Below are 19,553 nucleotides of genomic sequence, written 5' to 3'. Positions count from 1 at the left end.
TTAAAGAACCAATAGATTGTTTAGTGCGAAGTTCCTTTCTGCTGAATGAAGATCTCAATATTACAGAGATTTCCAGACATGGTCAAACATATGCAAAAATACACAGATACAAAAGAAAACAATCTATTTATAGTATATCTGCACGTGCACGCGCACACGCACACATACATGCATGTTTACATACAAATATTCACATAAATGTATAAACCCTTAATGTAATGTAAATATGAATAAATAACAAATCTATAATATTTTATGAAAATACATATTTGCAAGTAAATAATCTATAACCAAGTATACACACATACTTATAGACATACTTACATGCATATACACATAAACCTGTGTAAATAATCTATATCAATAATGAAATCCATATTTTAAGAAAATACATTTACAAAAAGAAAGTCTTTAATCTTTATCCAAGTATAACACACACACACACACACACACACACACACACACACACACCACACTACACACACACCTGTCTAGAAATCCATACTTATATACAAGCACACATATGACACAAATATCTATTTCACATAGTACCCCTCCTCTAATACTCAGCTTTCAAATCTGATAGTTACATCAAATTTTATCAAACAGTTAAAGCATGGAAAATGTTTACTTTTTGTATTATTGCCAACTTTTTGCACACCATGGCACCACTAGGTGTGTGTTGGTTTTCATATTTCTATGCTTAAAAACAGATGAAAATACACGTTCATGCATAAAAGTTGAGTTCACTCTTCTTTGTCCAGAGGGATTTTTGATTAAAAATCACAGTCATTTGAAATATGGAAATATTAACACATGCCATACATGTTTTACAATCTGTGGGCAATTTGAATGTGAGACTGAATCTATCTATCTATCTATCTCTATCTATCTATCTATCTATCTATCTATCTATCTTATTGCAGATTGAATAACAGAATGTCTTCATTATTCTAATCAAAACACAAATAAGTGAAACAATAATCAATGCACTTTTACATAAGCACATAAGCATCCAGAGAAAATCTTGTGCAATTACTACAAATATCAGCACATGTCCAGGTGCTGTGTAACGGCGCGTGACAATACTTGATTCGATCTTACATGATGCATGGACAGTACTGTATTGGCGTGTGCGGAGGGGGGGGGGGGGGGGGGGGGGTGTAACGCTGCAGATGTGAGGTAATCTAGGTCAAACTGTGCAGACAAAAGATGTGCACGTCACTGATCCCAGCGGTATTTATTAGGTTATTAATCTCATTGCGCGTGCACAGATTCACCCCAATTCAGCGTGGCGCTGTGCAGAAAAAGACTAATCAATCAACATCTTCACCGTGAGCCACGAGAAGCACGTCGTCCGCTTTGTGATGTGATCGATCAACTTGATGCGTCCGGCAGCGGCTCGGCTCCGCGTTGCGCTTCCGCCGCTGTCCGCCAGGGGGAGCCCCGCCGCACACGTCGCTTCCTGACAGGCGGAGCCTCGCAGCGTCACAGAATGTCAACAACATGCCGGAGTCTTCCTCTCAAACACAAACTGACAGACAACAAAGAGACGGGGCCGCGCACACCTCGAACATCGTGTCCGTCGTGTCGCGGCTCGCCGATGAGAATCTCACGCTCGTGCGGGTATGGAAGTCTCCATTGTTTCACTGTGCATCCTCACACTGGTGCTGGGTTATTGTTATGGAGGTGCATCGGCCTCTCACGTGGTGTCACCTGATGACTGTCCCCTGATCAGAGAGACCCCCCCCCCCCCCACCCCCTTCCCCGCTCCCCCTCGTGCTCCTGAGTCATTGTCAAACTCTTTGTGGTGCCATCTGCAGCCACGGTGTCTCTGTAATCCCATCAGCTCTCCTGTCCTCTCCTCGTGCAGAACATCAGCACCGGGCTGGCTGTGGCTGGAGTCATTGTCATCGCAAGGAGCATCAGGCTGGTGAGACACACACACACACACACACCACCACACACACACACACACACACACACACACCCACACACACACACACACACACACACACGTTTCCACAAAATAATTTTGTTCGCACACCCATTGGTTTAAAAAGGCAAGATATTGTAAAAATGAATAAAATTGCTAAAACACAAAAGAAAATTTAAAAGGGAAAGAGCAATCCAAACTGCTGAGTTTGCTTGTAATGGTTAAACAGGAAAAGTGGATTGTAAGGTGAACAGATTCATAAAATGAAAATTGAAACGTCAACCTCACACTTCAACCTCATCCTTCAGTCTCATACTTCAGCCTTCCCCTAATGAGTCATTACGTTTTGTTCACGCTTGTGCCTTTCCACCTCTCCAGATCACAAAATTCCGAGCTGCCAGTGAGATCCCAGCTCGTTTCATTGAGAGGAACGTCAGCCTGCGAGGAAAAGTGCATTCCATCACAGAAAAGGCCTCCAAGTGGAGCATGTCCCCATTCATCTGCCAGTCCTCTCTGCATTACTCTCTAAGCACACGGGTAAGGTGGAGGTATCCTTTCAATGAGATTATCTTCACCAACACACTAGAAATCTAAACAATACACTCAATTGAAAACCTTGAATGTATTTACAGCTTGTATTTCACTATTGTCACCATGCCTGTGAAATGGAGCTTGTCCTTCTCAGTAAAAGCTAATCAAGCAGCTGAAAAGATCACATTTACTCAGTCTTTCATCATTTCAACGAGGTAATTGTACACAACAAGGGCACCTTTTAATCCCGTTACATTGAAATGTGTTGTGGCAGTTTCACTTTGAAAAGACAGACTCATCAATTTGATCGTTTACTCATGACTGAAAGCGACAGGTAAGCCTATTAGCTGCTGTATCAAATCACAGCACTCAAGATAAACTCCAGATTTACACAAAGCGCGACATCAGCAGCTATTGTCTGAAGGCGAGCAGCTTGACTCTTGTGTTTAAGTACTGTTATTTGAGATTGAATGTACCATTTACTCTATGTTTGCAAATTAATCACAGTTTAATATAAAATTGAAGGGCTTCAGTGCTTGGGATTGGGGACTGAGTGGAAAAAGGAACAATATGCTTTTGTGTCAGTCTTTGATAATTTTTCCCATTTCTCAAACTTGAGTATTTCTACCTTATAGGCCTACTGTTGTGTTTATGAAATCTTGTCTTATAAAAAACAAATCAAATATTATATGAAAAAACCTTTATTCCAAACCCATACTGATGACAGTTGCAGACTACATATAAGGTCTTACCGGATCTTTCCAATCAAAAGCATATCACTGTCAAAAAGAGTGTTATGCATTTTAAATAGCTGATATGTCTATGAACTGTGACAACCAAGTGAAAAAACCGAGGTGAATTGTCATGAGAGCTCTGAAAACTCCTGCTTCTCTCGTAATATCAAACTACGGAAAATGCACAACACACTTCTTCTTGTCTTCTTCAGATGTGTCTGCGTCTCCGTTGCCGGTCCGTCTTGCAGGAGTGGAGCTGACGCCAGAAGGAAGAACCTGGCTGCAGAAGAATCTGGCTCCTTCCCAAACCGTGTGGCTGGAGCTCATCAGCCGGGAGGGCGAGACGCTGCACTGCCTGGTGCACGAAAGCAGGGTGAGGCGTTTAATCACCGCAGGAAATGAGGGAAGTCATTACTGGCTATAGTTTGAGTTTCTGAGTGGAGATCTTCTTTCAGCAATTACAATGTCGAGGTGTAGCATGCAAACAGCATCGAGCAGTGTTCCTCCTGATGTCCGCTTCTTGTCTGTTTATTCTTTGTTCAATTATAAGCACATCTTGCAATCGAAGTTCAGTTTGTTTGACTGGAAACTCCAAGTTGACCTGGGGAGACACCTCAGGTTCCCAGAGAACATTGTGGCCACTTCACTTCGCCCAGACAAGTTAACATCAGAGTCAACAAAGCAAGTGGTCCTGGTTGAGCTTACTCTCCCATGGGAAGAAAGATTGGAGGAGGCCAACGAGCGCAAGAGGGCCAAAATACGCAGAGCTGGTGACTGAGTGCCGGAGCAATGGCTGGACAGCCCGCTGTGAACCAGTCCAGGTGGGGTGTCGGGGTTTTGCTGGCCAGTCACTATCCCAAACCCTGAAACTCCTTGGAGTCAAAGGGCAGCTGTGCCGAAGAGCCATCAAAAGCATCATTGAGGCTGTGGGAAAAGCCTCAAGATGGCTATGGATCAGGAGGGGGGATCCGTGGACTAGCGGGCCACTTGGACTAGGGATGGGTACCGAATTTCGGTAATTTTTTGGTACCGACCGAATTCCCGCTGAAGTACCGAGTATCGATTCACGGGAAATCCGTCGGTACCACATTTCGGTACCTGAACGCACCTTTTTCTTTTTTTTTTTGACCCTGAACGCACCTTGACATTATGCATCGGCAAGAGCGGAGGACACGGTGACGTGGTTACGTGGGTCCAAATCTTCAGAGTATTTTGACTCGCAGACCGGGATCAAATATATAATATACCGGAAGAGCGGACACGCACACGGGCCGTGGGGCGGGGGGGGCCTGGAACACACCGGCCGTTCGGGAAACCTCCCGATGGCCCCCCGCCCCTGTTCGGAGGTGTTCGCGGGAGGAACAAGTCGCTTCTGCAGCTTCTGCAGCTTCTGCTTCTGCGATGGTCGCTCCCACTGCATGTCACTTCCTAAACAATGTTCTGCGCATGCGCGGCTCGAAACAAGAGTGCGCATCGAGGCGGCGACTCGACATGATATGTCATTACGCAAAAGCGGTCCCACGTGGCTTTTGATTGGCATTATGACTGTCCAATTACGAGTTGGAACCATACAATTCTGATTGGTTCTGAGGATCCTCCAGTATACCTGTGAGTGTTAAAATAAGTCAGTCTCCATTGATGGAATCCTCGAATGTCTATCAGTGGAAATTGAATTAAAAAGGTCAAAGAAAGTTCTACTCAGTTGTCTGTACATGACACCTGGATCATGTCTCGACGCCTTCATCCAAAACGCAGAACACTTGTTCAGCAATATAAAGAAGCACCATGTTTTATGTGGTGACTTGAATATAAATCTTTTGAATCCCCAAAGAAGTACAAAAATTACAGATTTTATTATGTTAATGTACAGTCATAACTTTTTCCCGCTTATCACCAAACCAACAAGAATAACTACATATTCAGCTACTTTAATTGATAATATTTTAAAAATCAGATGGGTAATGAAATCACATCAGGACTACTTATAAATGACATAAGTGACCATCTACCCGTCTTCACCATCTTCCATAATTTCATGCAAAAGGGCAAATTTCCTACAACCACTCATATAAACTCATCAGACATACAACCCCGGAGGCTATGGCGGCCGTCAAAATAGACCTTTGTGCACAGACCTGGGAAGAGGTTTATGCCTCTGTAGATCCAGACAGGGCCTATGAAGTTTTTTTAAACACACTCTTGACGATATATAACAAACACTGTCCTATCAGAAAGCAACCTATCACACAAACATCTAGACAGGGAAAACCATGGATTACAAGGGGGATAGTCAAGCCTGTAATAAGAAAAATATCTTTATAGAATGTACATGAAACACAGAACGAAAGAACTGAACTTCGATACAAAACATATAAGAACAAATTATTAAAAATTATAAAATGTAATCAAAGATTATATTATTGTAACAAGCTAGAACAACACAAGAATAACATTAAAGGAACTTGGGAAGTGTTAAATGGAATAATCAGGAAGGGAATCATACCCAAAGTTTTTTACTGAGGGAAATCAAATTATCAACAAGCCTGAGGAAATTGCTAATTCGTTGAATAATTACTTTGTGAATGTTGGCGCCAACTTAGCCAAAGAAATTGTTCAACAACCTAATACTACTGGAATTGATGATAAAATAATCCCAAATAATGTAAATTCTTTCTTTACCACAGGTATACATGAAAAAGAAATAATTGAAATTGTTACCTCTTTCAAAAATAAGAGGTCCACAGACAACAACAATATTGATATAACTATGGTAAAAGAAATAATTATTATATAGTTGCTCCTTTCACATATATCTGTAACCAAAGCTTCTTAACTGGTGTCTTTCCAACAAAATGAAAACGGCAAAAATTATACCTGTTTATAAAAATGGAGACAAACATCAATTTAACAACTATCAACCGATTGCTTTATTGCCACAGCTTTCAAAAGTAATTGAAAAATTATTTGTAAAAAGACTTGACCATTTTCTTGATAAATATCAACGTTTATGTGAGCAGCAGTATGGGTTCAGGACAACAGGTCAACATCAATGGCCGTCATGGATTTAGTGGAGAATTTAACCACAGCAATAGACCAAAAAAATACTCCGTTGGCATTTTCATAGATCTAAGTAAGGCGTTTGACATGATTGATCACTCAATACTACTAAAAATATTTGAAAGATATGGGATCAGGGGGGTTGCTCAAGACTGGATTAAAAGTTACCTATCAGAAAGAGAACAATATGTACAACTAGGTAATACAAACTCAGCTAAAAGTCCTGTAACTTATGGAATACCCCAGGGATCAGTATTGGGACCAAAGTTATTTATCCTCTATATAAATGACATTAGCCATGTCCTTAAAATATTAATTGTATCTTATTTGCCGATGACACTAGCCTGTATTGCTCAGGGCATGACCTTGATAAACTCTTACATACTGCCGAAAAGGGAACTTGATATTTTAAAAAAATGGTTTGACACCAACAAATTATCGATAAATGTGAACAAAACTAAATACATAATTTTTGGTAACAGAAAAATCAATAAACAGTGCTGTATTAAAATTGGCAGTGTAGAGATTGAAAGGGTGGATTCCACAAAATTCTTAGGAGTAACACTAGACAATAAATTAGGCTGGAAATTGCACATCAACACAATCAAGGCAAAAGTGTCAAAAACAATTGCTACATTACATAAAATTAAACATTCAGTGAATAAAAGTGCTCTTCAATTATTATACAACTCTCTGATCCTTCCATATCTTAATTATTGTGTTGAAACCTGGGGAATAATTATAAGACAAGTATTAATTCAATTTTCTTACTCCAAAAGAAGCAATAAGAATTGTAACCCAGGCAGATTACTACGCTCCAACCAATGATCTTTTCATACAATTAAAGTGTCTTAAATTTCAGGATATTGTCAATCTGAACACCGCTTTAGTCATATATAAGGCTCATATACTATGCTCCCTCGTAATATCCAAGTCTTGTTCAAACCCAGAGAGAGACAGTATAATTTCAGAGGAGACATGATTTTTAAAACGGCACCAGTGAGGACCAACTTGAAAAGTCGATGCGTTTCGTTTCGAGGCGTCAACTTATGGAATGATCTGGATGATACATTAAAGGGCTCCAAAAATGTTCACACTTTAAAAAAAATGTATAAGGTCAGTATTATAAATAAATATAAAGTTACTGATTAAGTCACTCTGGAAAACTTGCAAAGTATAGAAATGATTGTAGTCAAATTATGGCTGAGCGTGTGTGTTTGTGTGTGAGTGTATAATTTTGGGTGTATGTCATGAATAATATAGTGTGTGGGTGCGAGATGTATGAGGGTAAGAGATGCTGAAAGGTGGATTAAAAATAAATAAATTAATTAAAAAAAAAATTATAAGGAAGAAGAAGTAATACCTGTATGAACTAGGTCGGTTTAGTTCTTTTCCTTTTGAGATATATTTTTTGTTGCTGTCTTGGTAATGCTTTATGTTGCTAGGGGTAGGCAATACAAGTGATAAACTTCTGCCTATACCCTTTCAGTCAAATGTATTGTTTAAGTTGTAAGAATTATGCTACTTGTGTTTTCATGCCAAAAGAAGACTGAAATAATAAATAAAAAATAAGTGTTTGTTTACTGTAGAGGTGCCTGGTGCTGCTAATGTGAAACATTTATACAGTTATTTATTTTGAAAGTTGTTTGTTACTGTATGGGCAGCAGGTGCAAATGTGAAACATTTCATACAGCTATTTATCCATCCATCCATCCATCCATTTTCTACCGCTTATCCGGGGCCGGGTCGCGGGGGCAGCAGTCTCAGCAGGGATGCCCAGACTTCCCTGTCCCCAGACACTTCCTCCAGCTCTTCCGGGAGGATCCCAAGGCGTTCCCAGGCCAGCCGAGAGACATAGTCTCTCCAGCGTGTCCTGGGTCTTCCCCGGGTCTCCTCCCGGTGGGACATGCCCGGAAACCTCCCCAGGGAGGCGTCCAGGAGGCATCCTAAACAGATGCCCGAGCCACCTCAGCTGGCCCCTCTCAATGTGGAGGAAAGCGCTCTACTCTGAGCTCCTCCCTGGTGACTGAGCTCCTCACCCTATCTCTAAGGGAGCGCCCAGCCACCCTACGGAGGAAGCTCATTTCGGCCGCTTGTATCCGGGATCTTGTCCTTTCGGTCATGACCCAAAGCTCATGACCATAGGTGAGGGTGGGAACGTAGATTGACCGGTAAATCGAGAGCTTCGCCTTTCGGCTCAGCTCCTTCTTCACCACGACGGACCGATACAACGACCGCATCACTGCAGCCGCTGCACCGATCCGCCTGTCAATCTCACGCTCCATCCGTCCCCCACTCGTGAACAATTTTATTTTGAGTCTATTTTTATTATGTTATTTATTATTCATTTATTTAAATTTTTTACTTTATCCCCACACATTTTTCTGAAGTTCTATGTTGGAGTTATTTCAGTTGATGTTATTGAAGCATAAATGTTCAAAATTCCGAAGTTTTGACTATTTTTTTAAATATACAAAATAACTTTAATTACCAAATGCATACCCCCCCCCCCCCAAAAAAAAAAAAAAAAAAAAAGTATCGAAAACAGGTACTGAAAAATACCGGTATCAATTCGCAGGCCGAGTATCGGTATCGTATCGATTCAGATGTGAAAGGTACCCATCCCTAACTTGGACACAAGTCAGGGGCTGATCACCCCCGGCTGGGTCGCCCGAGCAAGGGTGTCTGATGATCAAACCCGAAACACCCTATGACCTCGAGTTCATCACTGATGTGTCCAAGTAGCACCTAGAGGTGTACTCAAGATCTGTTCAATTATCAGCACATCTTGCAATCGAAATTCAGTTTGTAATTTTCTTCATTACAGTAATCTCAGCAATAGTACACATCCTCTGCTCCTCAGTCGGTGCTTCTGTTCAATCCATAAGATCTTAATTTCTGTATTATGCACTGTCATATTTTCCAATATTTTACACACTTTGGGTATCATATATTTTTTAACCTCACTTTCCAATATCTTTGAATTTTTGGAAAGTTTAATTTCAATGTAGAGTTTTCACATAAAGGAAACACATCATTAGAATAACATATCGCATTGTGATAAAGCAAAGTTTACAGTGCTCAGATTTATTTGGATTATTGTAGAAAGTACTACAGTCCAATGGCCATCTCTGATGATTTTAACTCCTCTGTCTCCTCCCTTCTCTCCAGCAGGGGCGCTGTGGAGCTGCTGCCTGAATGAGGAGGTCCTCAGACAGGGTCTGGCGCGCACGGCCCCTCTTTCTGGGGTCCTTCCTGGCTCTCGCCTCCAGTGGCGTCTCCACAGGCGGCTGCACAGAGCAGAGGTGAAGGCCGAGAGGAAGGGCCGCGGCCTGTGGAGGCAGGAGGGCCTGTGGGAGCGACCCGGGCGACCCGGGCCCTCAGGGCCAGCTCTGTATTCACCCTCATCAAGAGGATCTTCAGAAGAACTTGACTGGGATTGATTAATCGGGCACAGAATCCCAAAAAGGTTGCTGCTCCTCAGTTTAAACACATCACCTGTGAAGGTCACTCCGTGAACATTCAGCTTTGTTTTATTAAGTTAGAAAAAAGGACTTATTTTGCACTTGAAAGAAAAAATGTGTACTTTATCGATTCCTGGAGGAAATAAAAGTCACCTGTTGACATGTTCGTGCTGCTATGTTACCCTCTTTCCAGGGTTTAAGATGTTAAAAAATGATTTAAAAGGTTGTTAAAAGCTCGGCCGCAAATCCTCAAAATACTGATACTAATCCAGCGGCTTTCACTCCACATTAAAGCTCAGTGAAGCACAGTGTCTTCTGTGTATGGGACACCCCATCAAACACAGGACAGGGGAGGGGATGTTAATGGCCCTCAAAGTAGGGGGGTGGGTGGGGGTGGTGGGGGGGGGGGTTCATTGGTCCACGGTCGCTATAGAACACCAAATAAGAAATACAAAGGCTAAACTCTATATTGGCAGGCCTCAAGCCCCTTTGGGAGTTTGTGTGTGTGTGTGGTGTGGTGTGTGTTGTGTGTGTTGTGTGTGTGTGTGTGTGTGTGTGTGTCAGGGGGTCTCTAAGTAGCTGTAAAGAGGGCCCTGTTAGCTGTAATGTGACCAAGACATCAGTACATTTAAGCACTACAATAAAGGCAATAAGAATTCAACCAGGCTCATTTTGGTTTCAGCGCTCCACTCCATGTTGACGACTAGAATACAACAGAAATACTTTATTAATCCCAGAGGGAAGTTCTTGTAACAGATTTTTGAAAAAAATAAAATAAAAGAATCACACAACAAAGAAATGAAATCCCTTTTTCCTGACTAATTTTACCCCAAGCAGTGCCCTCCTCTCTGTGATGCACATGGAGTAGATGAAAAGTGACTGCCCCACACCGGCCACGCTGTCTGCGGTTCATCCATGCAGGGGAAGGAGGCGCTGCAAACCAGGCCAAACCGCGACGTGTCCCGTGGGTGCGGGGTGACGGGGGTCTCGGGTTAGAGAGAGGTAGTTCTGCAGCAGTGGATCCAGTGGCACAAGGAGATTAGTGCTGCAGGGGAGGGGGGGGGGGTCACAGGGGTGGAAGGGGATTTCGGGCCTGAACACAAAGGCAGGAGAGGAGGAGTCACAGAGCAAGGGAACGAGAAAGAGAAGGAGGAGGAGAGGAGGGGGGTGATGAATCAGCTCGCCTCTCTTTTGTTGTGCAAATGTTACTAGCGACTGTTACTGCCAAAGGCCTGTGATTGGTGGGCTGGTTTAAATTGTAAGGTGCATTTCGGTCTGATGGCTGTTGCTGCCAGACTTTGGACTGTCACCGAGGGAGGAGTGGGAGAGAAAGCACGGCTGAGACACACAGGGAAGGGAGAGCAACAGTTTGGAAAGAAAGTGTGTGCCGGTCAACCGGGGGAAAATCTCCTTGTCTCTTTTTGTCCTTTGCCTAGATATAGTTCCAGCTTTAAAACATATTGTTTACAAGTTAATTCTTTTAAACAACTTTGCTCAAAAGTAAAAACAAATTTATTTCAGTTATGAATCATAAAAACAGAAAGAATCTCAAAAATCTCAAAATTTTTATCATACACAATGATAAAAAGAATTGACCAAGTGACTCTTCAGTGATGTTCTATGTTTTAGATGGTCCTGCACCATTTGCACAAGAAGAATAAAAATAAATAATTGTTTGAATGGAAACTGTAATTAAATCAGAATATTCAGCAGTAATGAGGTGTTTTGCGCAATGCCGAGCAAACAATATTGTTTATGTGTATTTAAGAGGTATCAGATCTTATGAACTATTTGACGATAAAGAGAAAAACAGGAAATAAAATGCTTAGTAACACAAAATGCTCCATTACTGCTGATACTTATTGTGCTGTATTGCATTGCTGAAGGCTTTCTTTGTTAACCACGTTATTCAGAATTTAAATGAAGAATTTAGGAATTGTCACAGGTGTAACAATATCCGCAAAACAATGAACATTTTCATGGTATTCATTTATTGTAAATGCATCCCTAGAGATAGATATTTGTCCAAGTAAAACAACAGTTTAATTTGAACTATATATCCATCAAAGTCCTGAATATTAGCTTTCCATTCTGCATAAGTTCATGACCAAACATTTATTTAAATCTTACACAGAAATTGATATTTAAGGATTTGGAATGAAACAATATTACAAAAATCCGACATTTGTGGACATCCCGGTAAGATTGATAAAAGCTTTGTTCTTTATCTTCAAATAGTTCATACTTCATAAGATCTGGCGTGTTTTATGCCTTTTTTAACCCGACATTCATTAAGATTTCAACCCTTGTAATTGCTTGTCAAAATTACTGACTGAATCAGCTTCATCATGATATTAATTTTTGAGGTGCACCTGTATATTTTTGTGAAAACGGAATAGCTTTGTCTGGATTTATAGTTGCAATGTTAATTTCCATGCATTTATTTCAGATATATCTCCGGAATATTTAATGACAGTCACGACACAATCTTTAAAAAAAATATTTTGTTTAGAAATGAGAAATATTTATGAATATGTTCTTCATCATACATTGTTCAACACAATCTGAAAATAACCAAATAAAATCTATTTTCATGGATGAAATAGTGAACTGGAGATGTGGATGTGGCACGGGTTGTTTTCCCTCAGTGGACAGCTCTCAGATTCTCTTTCAGATTGGATGAATGAGTTCCAAGCATCTCTCCTTGGAAGGAGTCCAGTCCCGGATCCAGTCCAGCCTTTGCTGCCCTCACTGGTCCCACTCCTAGTAGTCATTTGAAAAGGCACCATGCTTGATGTAGTGGTGGGCTCCTGCTCCTGCTCTGACCCACTCAGTGAAGTTGTTGGGAGCTGCTCTGTCTGAAACCAAAGCTGTGGGACTTTTACTGCTTCACACCAGCAGATGCCATGGAGGCCTGCGTTCAGAAGGACTGCTGGGGAAAGTGATCAGATTATATGAGGAAAAAGTGGTCAAGGAAAAGTCAAGATCTGAAGCTGGAGTGAAAGACAGTAAGTTTGATATTTGACTCTTATGTCTTCACAACAAAACACAGCATGACATCCAATCTTGAAGGACTCATTTGAGCGTCTTTTCCAAATGGCAGACTGTTGTGAAGCTGCACTCAGTCAGCTGTCACTTTAAATCTGCTGTTGCTGGGACACTGTATACAGTATCCAGGCAGCTGTGCACCTGTTAAACCTGTGTGCGTGGACTCAGGCTGAGTTAAACACAGATTCAAGACAGATAAGAACTTATATCCATTGTGCTGCTCCAGGACCATCAGGCTCAAACACTTGAGATCCTGACCACCACGCACTGCCTGAGCTGATGTGGGTACCTCTCTGCTTTTGTTGTCATGCACTTTGGCTTGTATGCTGCAGGAGTCAATGATTAAACAATCCAAAGGGGGAGTCATCTTCTGCTGCTTTCAAAATTCAGCTGTTCTGGTGCTTTTTTGCCATTGTGGTTTAAACAGCTAAGATTTGCAGCAGGCCAGCGTAACAAAGGCCTTTATGGCACTCAGCCGGTAGCCATCCCAGAGAGAAAGAGATGGGGCACTCCCCCGTCCGGGAGCACAGTCCTTGGGGATTTTTTTGATTTGATTGGAGAGATGGTGTGTGTGGTTGGCCGGGTGTGAAAGACAAAGGGATTTAAAGAGCCAGAGAGCTGGTGTGATTCCACTGGAACATACCCTCAGAGCCCACAGGGAGGTCTTCCCCTCCTGCGCCCCAGAATCGTAAACCTTGATGGGTAAATGTCAGCATCTCATGGAAGAGGGGTTTATCGGGCAGGTATACAGAAAACATAAGTGCAAACTGTCACTCCTCTGTGGAAATCAAGTCTACGTTCAGCCACTCTTAAATGCAGTTTTCAACTTTGGTGATTTTCTTGAAACAAAGCTTGTGTTTGTGTTGCCTGCTGTCACAGTAAACACTCTCGCTAACAGCTACAACTCTGGGCAACTTCCATCACATGCCTGTGTGTGTGTGGTGTGTGTGGTGGTGTGTGTGTGTGTGGTGTGTGTGTGTGTGTGTGTGTGTGTGCAGGAATGCGTGAGCCGTAAAGTGACTCCCTTGTTGTTACGTGACTTGAAGTATTGTGAACGGTGTATCAGCTTGCTGGTGTTGGATTGTAGGAGTGGAAACACGACTCTCTGTGGGTGCTGTGATCCCTCATGAATAATTGAAGTTTCTTGGTGGAAAAGAAAGAAGGAGGTAAGAGTGAGCAGTTTGGGATGGAATTTGCCAGACTGTTGGTATATAAAGGTAGAATGTGAATATGTGGGTGGATACATGAAAGCTTTTTCCTCGATGTTCATTCAGTTCACTGTAAAGTGAACAATCTCGGTTTTTGCTGCTGTATTGTGAACATCAAGAAAGCTGAGCTCGGTGTGCTGGATTCGTTTGCCAATCTGAAGGATTATGGACTCTGGATCTGCTCAGACAGATAATAAACTCTGTCTTCAATGAGGACATGATGCTGGGCAGAGAGTAAAAGTAAAGGATGGGAACAGGAGGGAGAGTTGTCTCTGCTTGAAATAGATGTGACAGTTTGACTTACGATCCCACCCAACGCTCATTTCCACGGATGAAGAAAACGACCCCACCGCATGTGTGTGTTTCCACACACATTGTTAACCTGAGAACTTGTTTTTCGTTTTTTTTTAAACACAGAACTTATGACATGTCTTATTAGGACATACTTTTTCGCTTAATATTTCATTACAGTGCCACTGGCATGTAGAAAAAATGTGGCCTTTAATTATTGTGTTTACCAAATCATCCATTGCATTAGGAAACACATGATTTCTATTTTTCGCCTAAATTTAGACACAGATACAGAACAGTTTTCCTTGAAATTCCCGTATTTACACGGCTTGCCTGTCACGACTCCGTAATCTGCCTGCTGTGGCTGTTTATCAGCTCACAAGCTGCGCTGATGGTCATCTTGCTGCTCTGCAATGCAGCGGCGACCCTCAGTAACCCCGAAAGGCTCGTCCTGGTTCCCTCTCAAGTCCACAGACCACTGATATGATCGAGGCTGAGCAACTGGCACGTCAGAACATCCTGATCTCAACTCTTTCGCGAGTCTGCTTTCAGGTAACGGGACGTCCGCATTGAAGAACGGCGACTTGCATTAAAAATCAGGTGTTGAGAGAACATCTGGTTGCTCTGTCAGTCCGTCAGGAGGCATTGTCCTCTCTGTTTCTGCAATTTTCTATTCGGTGTTGCCAAAAAAAAAAAAAAACTTGAGCAATTGTCAAATTTCTACTGTAATTTTAGTTTCCAGATCTGCTGCTGCTGTTTTCTTCTGTTCTGTATTGAAATCTGGAAAGATGTCACAGTTCACCACAAAGACAGGACCAAATGGGGTTGTGACTGCAGCTGTTAGCTTCACTCAGCCTTTTTACATTGAGATAGTTATTTTCATGCTGTTTCTGGAAAAAAGTTTTACATTGATCCTTCAATACTGCTTCATCTACCAGAGGGAGCTCATATTTTGACCATATCATCATTTTTATGCACATTTTCCAACTCCAAGCTGTTTAAGTTAAATGCATATTTGAGCACATTGTATTTGTGTAATGAGGGAGGTTGTGTCCAGTGGAGATGAACCCTATATCAAGATGTGCGTATTTATTAGGCAGATTATGAAAGATTTCAAAGGGATGCATCATGCTTGAAATAGCAAAGATATTGGTTCGTGTTTTGAAAGGAAGCCATTGTCCTCCGGAGCTGGGATGTTCCAGAAGTGTGACCGACCTGGAGTACCCAGAAGCACAAGCTGTTCGGAGACATCGCCAAGGTGAGGGAGGCTGGAATCCCTCTGGGGCTGGAAAATGACACAGAACTACTCCTCAACAGCAGACTCTCTCAGTTACTGAACACACAGGTGGCTATCACGGTCTCGGATGTATTTTTTGTATTCATGTTGAAAATACTTCTTTTTTGTGTGAAAATTTCAGTTCTGTATCAATCTTTTCCCTAACCAACAGTGATGGGAAAATATTCTTTTTTCACTTAGTTTCCTAATAATTGAACAGTTCTAAAATATTCAGGTTTAATTACACCAAATATGCACCATGTCACATCACATTTCCAATAAGAGATTATAAAATCAATCCAAACATGCAATTAAACCCCTGGGTTTCGAGTAAGGGAGTTGATTTTAGACCTCCGGTACTCTTTGGTCCGTTGAAGAAGCTTTATTTGAAAGAAACAAATACAGTTTGTGTGAGCGTTTCAGTCAAAATGCCACTTCTTGTTGTCTCGTTTCCCTTGCTGCCAGTTGAGTCTGTGTTTATCCCCTCAGCGGGACACTGACTCATTCAGTTTGTGCCGTGGAAACATCTGTCTCGCCATCAACATGCCGAGACTGTTTACTCTGTTCTGATAACTGTTAACAAGCAATTACAAGCTACTGGTTGACTCCGTATACGACATGCTGTGTAGTGTTAGGCCACAAATCCAGTCTTTATGAACACTGGTGGTTTATTATCCACATTTCCAGGTTTACAGAACCTATATAATGCAATATGGATGTGTCAAAGTATAGAAATAAAACAAGAGCATGGAAATCAGATGACTTTAAGTGACTGACATGCACCCAGCTTTTATGACAGCTGTCCATATTCAGTGAAATAGAGCAGCCATTGTACGGCTCATTATTCAAGTATGAGTAGCGTGCTTTTTGGCATGTGCCAGGATGAAGTGACAGATGCTCCTCTCTTTGTGTTTCTGTCATGAAGGGGGCTTTGTTAAAAGCTCACACGAAGAGAGATTCATGCCCTAAAAGGCGTATGAAGCAGGGCGTAGACGGATATGTACTATTTATATTATTTAGGAAAATCATGACAATCATCAGCTATGTATTTATTTTGTCTTTATTATGACAATTAAGTAACCTAACACATGATAGTAATCCTATTGTATTTTAAATATACACTATTGAAGAGAAATGAAGTACAAGTCGCAGAAAAGTTGTGTAATTAGGAAAAAATCAGGATTTTACTGGGGATTTACAGAAAAAAAGATACATGAAACTCTACATAAACTGTAAACACTGCAAAGGTGTCAAAGCTTGCTCTCTACTCAAATCATCAGGGAATGTAACATGACACCGATAACAGAAGGAGTGTTTTGAACGATTCTTGTGTAAAATGTGTATTAGATGTTAGATGTGCTTCATAACAGACACACCTTTAAAGATGCCTTAAAGGGGTACAGCGCAGTTTTAAATATTAAATTTTCAATTATTCACACCCACACACGTTTTCACCTTTGCCTGGTGGGCAGCAAGAGCTATTTTTGCAAGATCGCAGTCGCACCTATTTTCCTGTGCAGGGCACTGAAGGCACAGCAATATGAGTGATTCGGGTACGAATCGCTCTGAGCATGACGTAATGCGCGCTCCCGCTGGCCTGGTAATCCTTAAGTTTCGATTTGTCCCCTTACTCCGCCAGACGTTTAGCAGCAACAACTGAGCAGTACTGAGGATGGAACTTCCAGAAGAAAAGACCAGCTTCTCGCGCTGCCACAACTCCAGCACAGACCCACCAGGCAAAAGAAACTTACATTTTACTCGAGCGCTGCTAAAAGAACAAGGAAGTTCCCCTCTTCTGTGCACGTACATGGGCACAAGCCACAGACACGAGTTTTTCACTTGGCTGCATTACGCCCAAGGCCTGCAGGGGTCGTGTTTCGCATAAAACGAGCAAACTGCGCTGTGCTCCTTTAAGGAGTTTGCACGATTTGCGAAACAGCGCCCCCTGCAGGCCATGGGCGTAATGCAGCCAAGTGAAAAACTCGTGTCTGTGGCTCGCGTGCACGGAAGAGGGGGACTCCGTCTTCACTCGTTTAGTAGCGCTCGAGTAAAATGTAAGTTTCTTTTACCTGGTGGAGTCTGTGCTGGAGCTGTGGCAGTGCTAGAAGCCGTCTTTTCTTACTTTCTGGAAGATCCTGCTCAGTTGTTGCTCACTAGCATCTGGCGGAGTAATGGCGGACAAAATGAAACCTATCCAGCCGAGCGCGCATTACACCATTCCTTTCAAATTCTCCCCAAAAAAACTCTGGTGCCGGACCGGCACTGCGACTTTTAAGTGACAATTTAGCGCTGTTAGAGGTACTTGTAATGAATATGTCAGGGCACATTGTACACATCATTAAAAATGTGTAACATATTTATGGTGGAAAATAAGTATTTTTAAGGTTGAAAAACTCCTTAATGCACATTTAAGTGTTGCAGTCAGTGTTTTGTTCAATTCACTCATTTCTGATAAAATTGTTTCAGTTGTATTGAAATATCTAATGCAACAAAATTGTGCACTTGAGGGCATCTTCGACCTACTTCCTGTCAGGGTCAGACATACAGAGAGCGGCTCTGCCAGTCCGTCGAACAAACATTTATTTTCGAGCGCTTCACTTTCCCACTGAGTGTCCCAATAGACAGGAAAGAACAGACTGTATTCCCCCGAGGTTTGTGGCACAGATGAGAAGGCCGCTCCAGTTACATGCCTTCAGAGGATTCACGTTACTGACCCTCATGACTTAATCCTGACCGTGCACATGCGCAGCACACTGACGAACCTATAGGAAGCTCATCTGGAGCGAAAGCACTGGATGCAGTGATCTGGTGAGATCCAGAACGAGATAAAATACTCATGTTCTCAATATGAAGCTGCAAGTTTCTTGATGGTGTGGCGGGCCAGATTGGAGCCTCTCGCTGGCGAGTTTTGGCCCATGAGCCTTGTGTTTGACACTCCCATTCACACCTATGAGGAGCTTAGATTCACCCGTCATGGCCATCAGCTGGACTCAAACCGGGGATAATCCCGCTGTCAGGCGAAGGTGATCACCACACTGGCCCGTTTAGGAAAGTGTCCTGTCCACACTGAATCGCTGATATCATGTAACATGTGAAACAGCATGGTGGGGTTTGAGGTTCAGCCACTCCTTTAGTGATTGTGAAAGTTATTTCTTTGAGATTTTTAAGAAAGTAAACTTTGATTAATGATCATGCCAGATTTTATGAGTTTGGAACCAACTGTGAAAACTGAGAAGACTTTGTTGTGACATAAAATCAATGATTGATTGAAGTGAGATGATTCAGTGCCTGTGTTTGTGTCAGTGTCATTAAAACATAGGAACTAAACAAAATGTGAATTCTGATATATAATTTACTTTTATCATCAGTTTGCAATGTCTTTAAACATCCTTTTAAATGTTTGCCGTCTTGCATATGGTGTTGACTTCTTTCTGTCTCGGGACTTCAGTGTTTATGCAGGCTTCACGTAATCTGCCTCCATCGCTACCTGACTCGCCATTAAAGCTGCTTAAACAATGTTTCCAGTCATCTCCCTCCGCTGGCCAGCCCCTGTCTCTAATTCAGACTCTGTTATGAAAACAAACAGTGATTTTCAGACATTATTGTATAATTCAGCAGTGAGCCACAAGAGGCTGTGCTCCACAGTGAGTTCAGAGCAGCTGAGAGTCGCGGCACACGAGGTGAACCAGAGTTTAATCACTTTGAAGAGGAGCCTCACATGGCTTTTTGTCCCTTTAATACAAAGGGAAAAGAAATACAGCATATCTCATAATTGAAAAGCTTTTTTCAGTGTTCTTGTCTGTCTACCAAAGCACTCAACTCACTGATTATCTGAGATATGTGCTCCTAAAGCCCCCCCACCACCCACCTACTGTACGTCCTTTAAAGGTACAATATGTACTTAAGTTACTTGCAGTACAAAATAACCTCAAATTAGCAGGAGGACTTAACATCAGGACTGTTGTTTTGTTTTTTATCTCAAAGGCTGTTTTCTGATGTGATGCTGCT

The 19,553-nt window shown here is 42.0% G+C and overlaps 2 protein-coding genes across 2 annotated transcripts in view; both read left to right on the top strand.

Moving 5' to 3' along the window:
- The first annotated feature begins 1,470 nt into the window (after positions 1 to 1,470).
- Positions 1,471 to 10,001, top strand: c18h3orf33 (c18h3orf33 homolog (H. sapiens)). Its single transcript, XM_030108713.1, is given in 7 exon segments — positions 1,471 to 1,626; positions 1,874 to 1,933; positions 2,315 to 2,399; positions 2,402 to 2,473; positions 3,414 to 3,574; positions 9,432 to 9,620; positions 9,623 to 10,001. Coding segments are annotated over 7 exon segments (756 nt in total). The 5' UTR covers positions 1,471 to 1,506; the 3' UTR covers positions 9,692 to 10,001.
- Positions 10,002 to 12,460: 2,459 nt separating this feature from the next.
- The window catches only part of LOC115400491 (1-phosphatidylinositol 4,5-bisphosphate phosphodiesterase eta-1-like), a 65,570-nt gene continuing 58,477 nt past the window's right edge, over positions 12,461 to 19,553 (top strand). Inside the window, 1 exon segment of the mRNA XM_030108378.1 lies at positions 12,461 to 12,730. The gene's annotated coding sequence lies outside the window, so the exon portion shown is untranslated.

This window comes from Salarias fasciatus, chromosome 14 (assembly GCF_902148845.1).
Source record: "Salarias fasciatus chromosome 14, fSalaFa1.1, whole genome shotgun sequence".
NCBI classification, from domain to species: domain Eukaryota; kingdom Metazoa; phylum Chordata; class Actinopteri; order Blenniiformes; family Blenniidae; genus Salarias; species Salarias fasciatus.
Note: the sequence above shows the minus strand (reverse complement) of the source record. Positions and strands in the feature narration are given on the sequence as shown.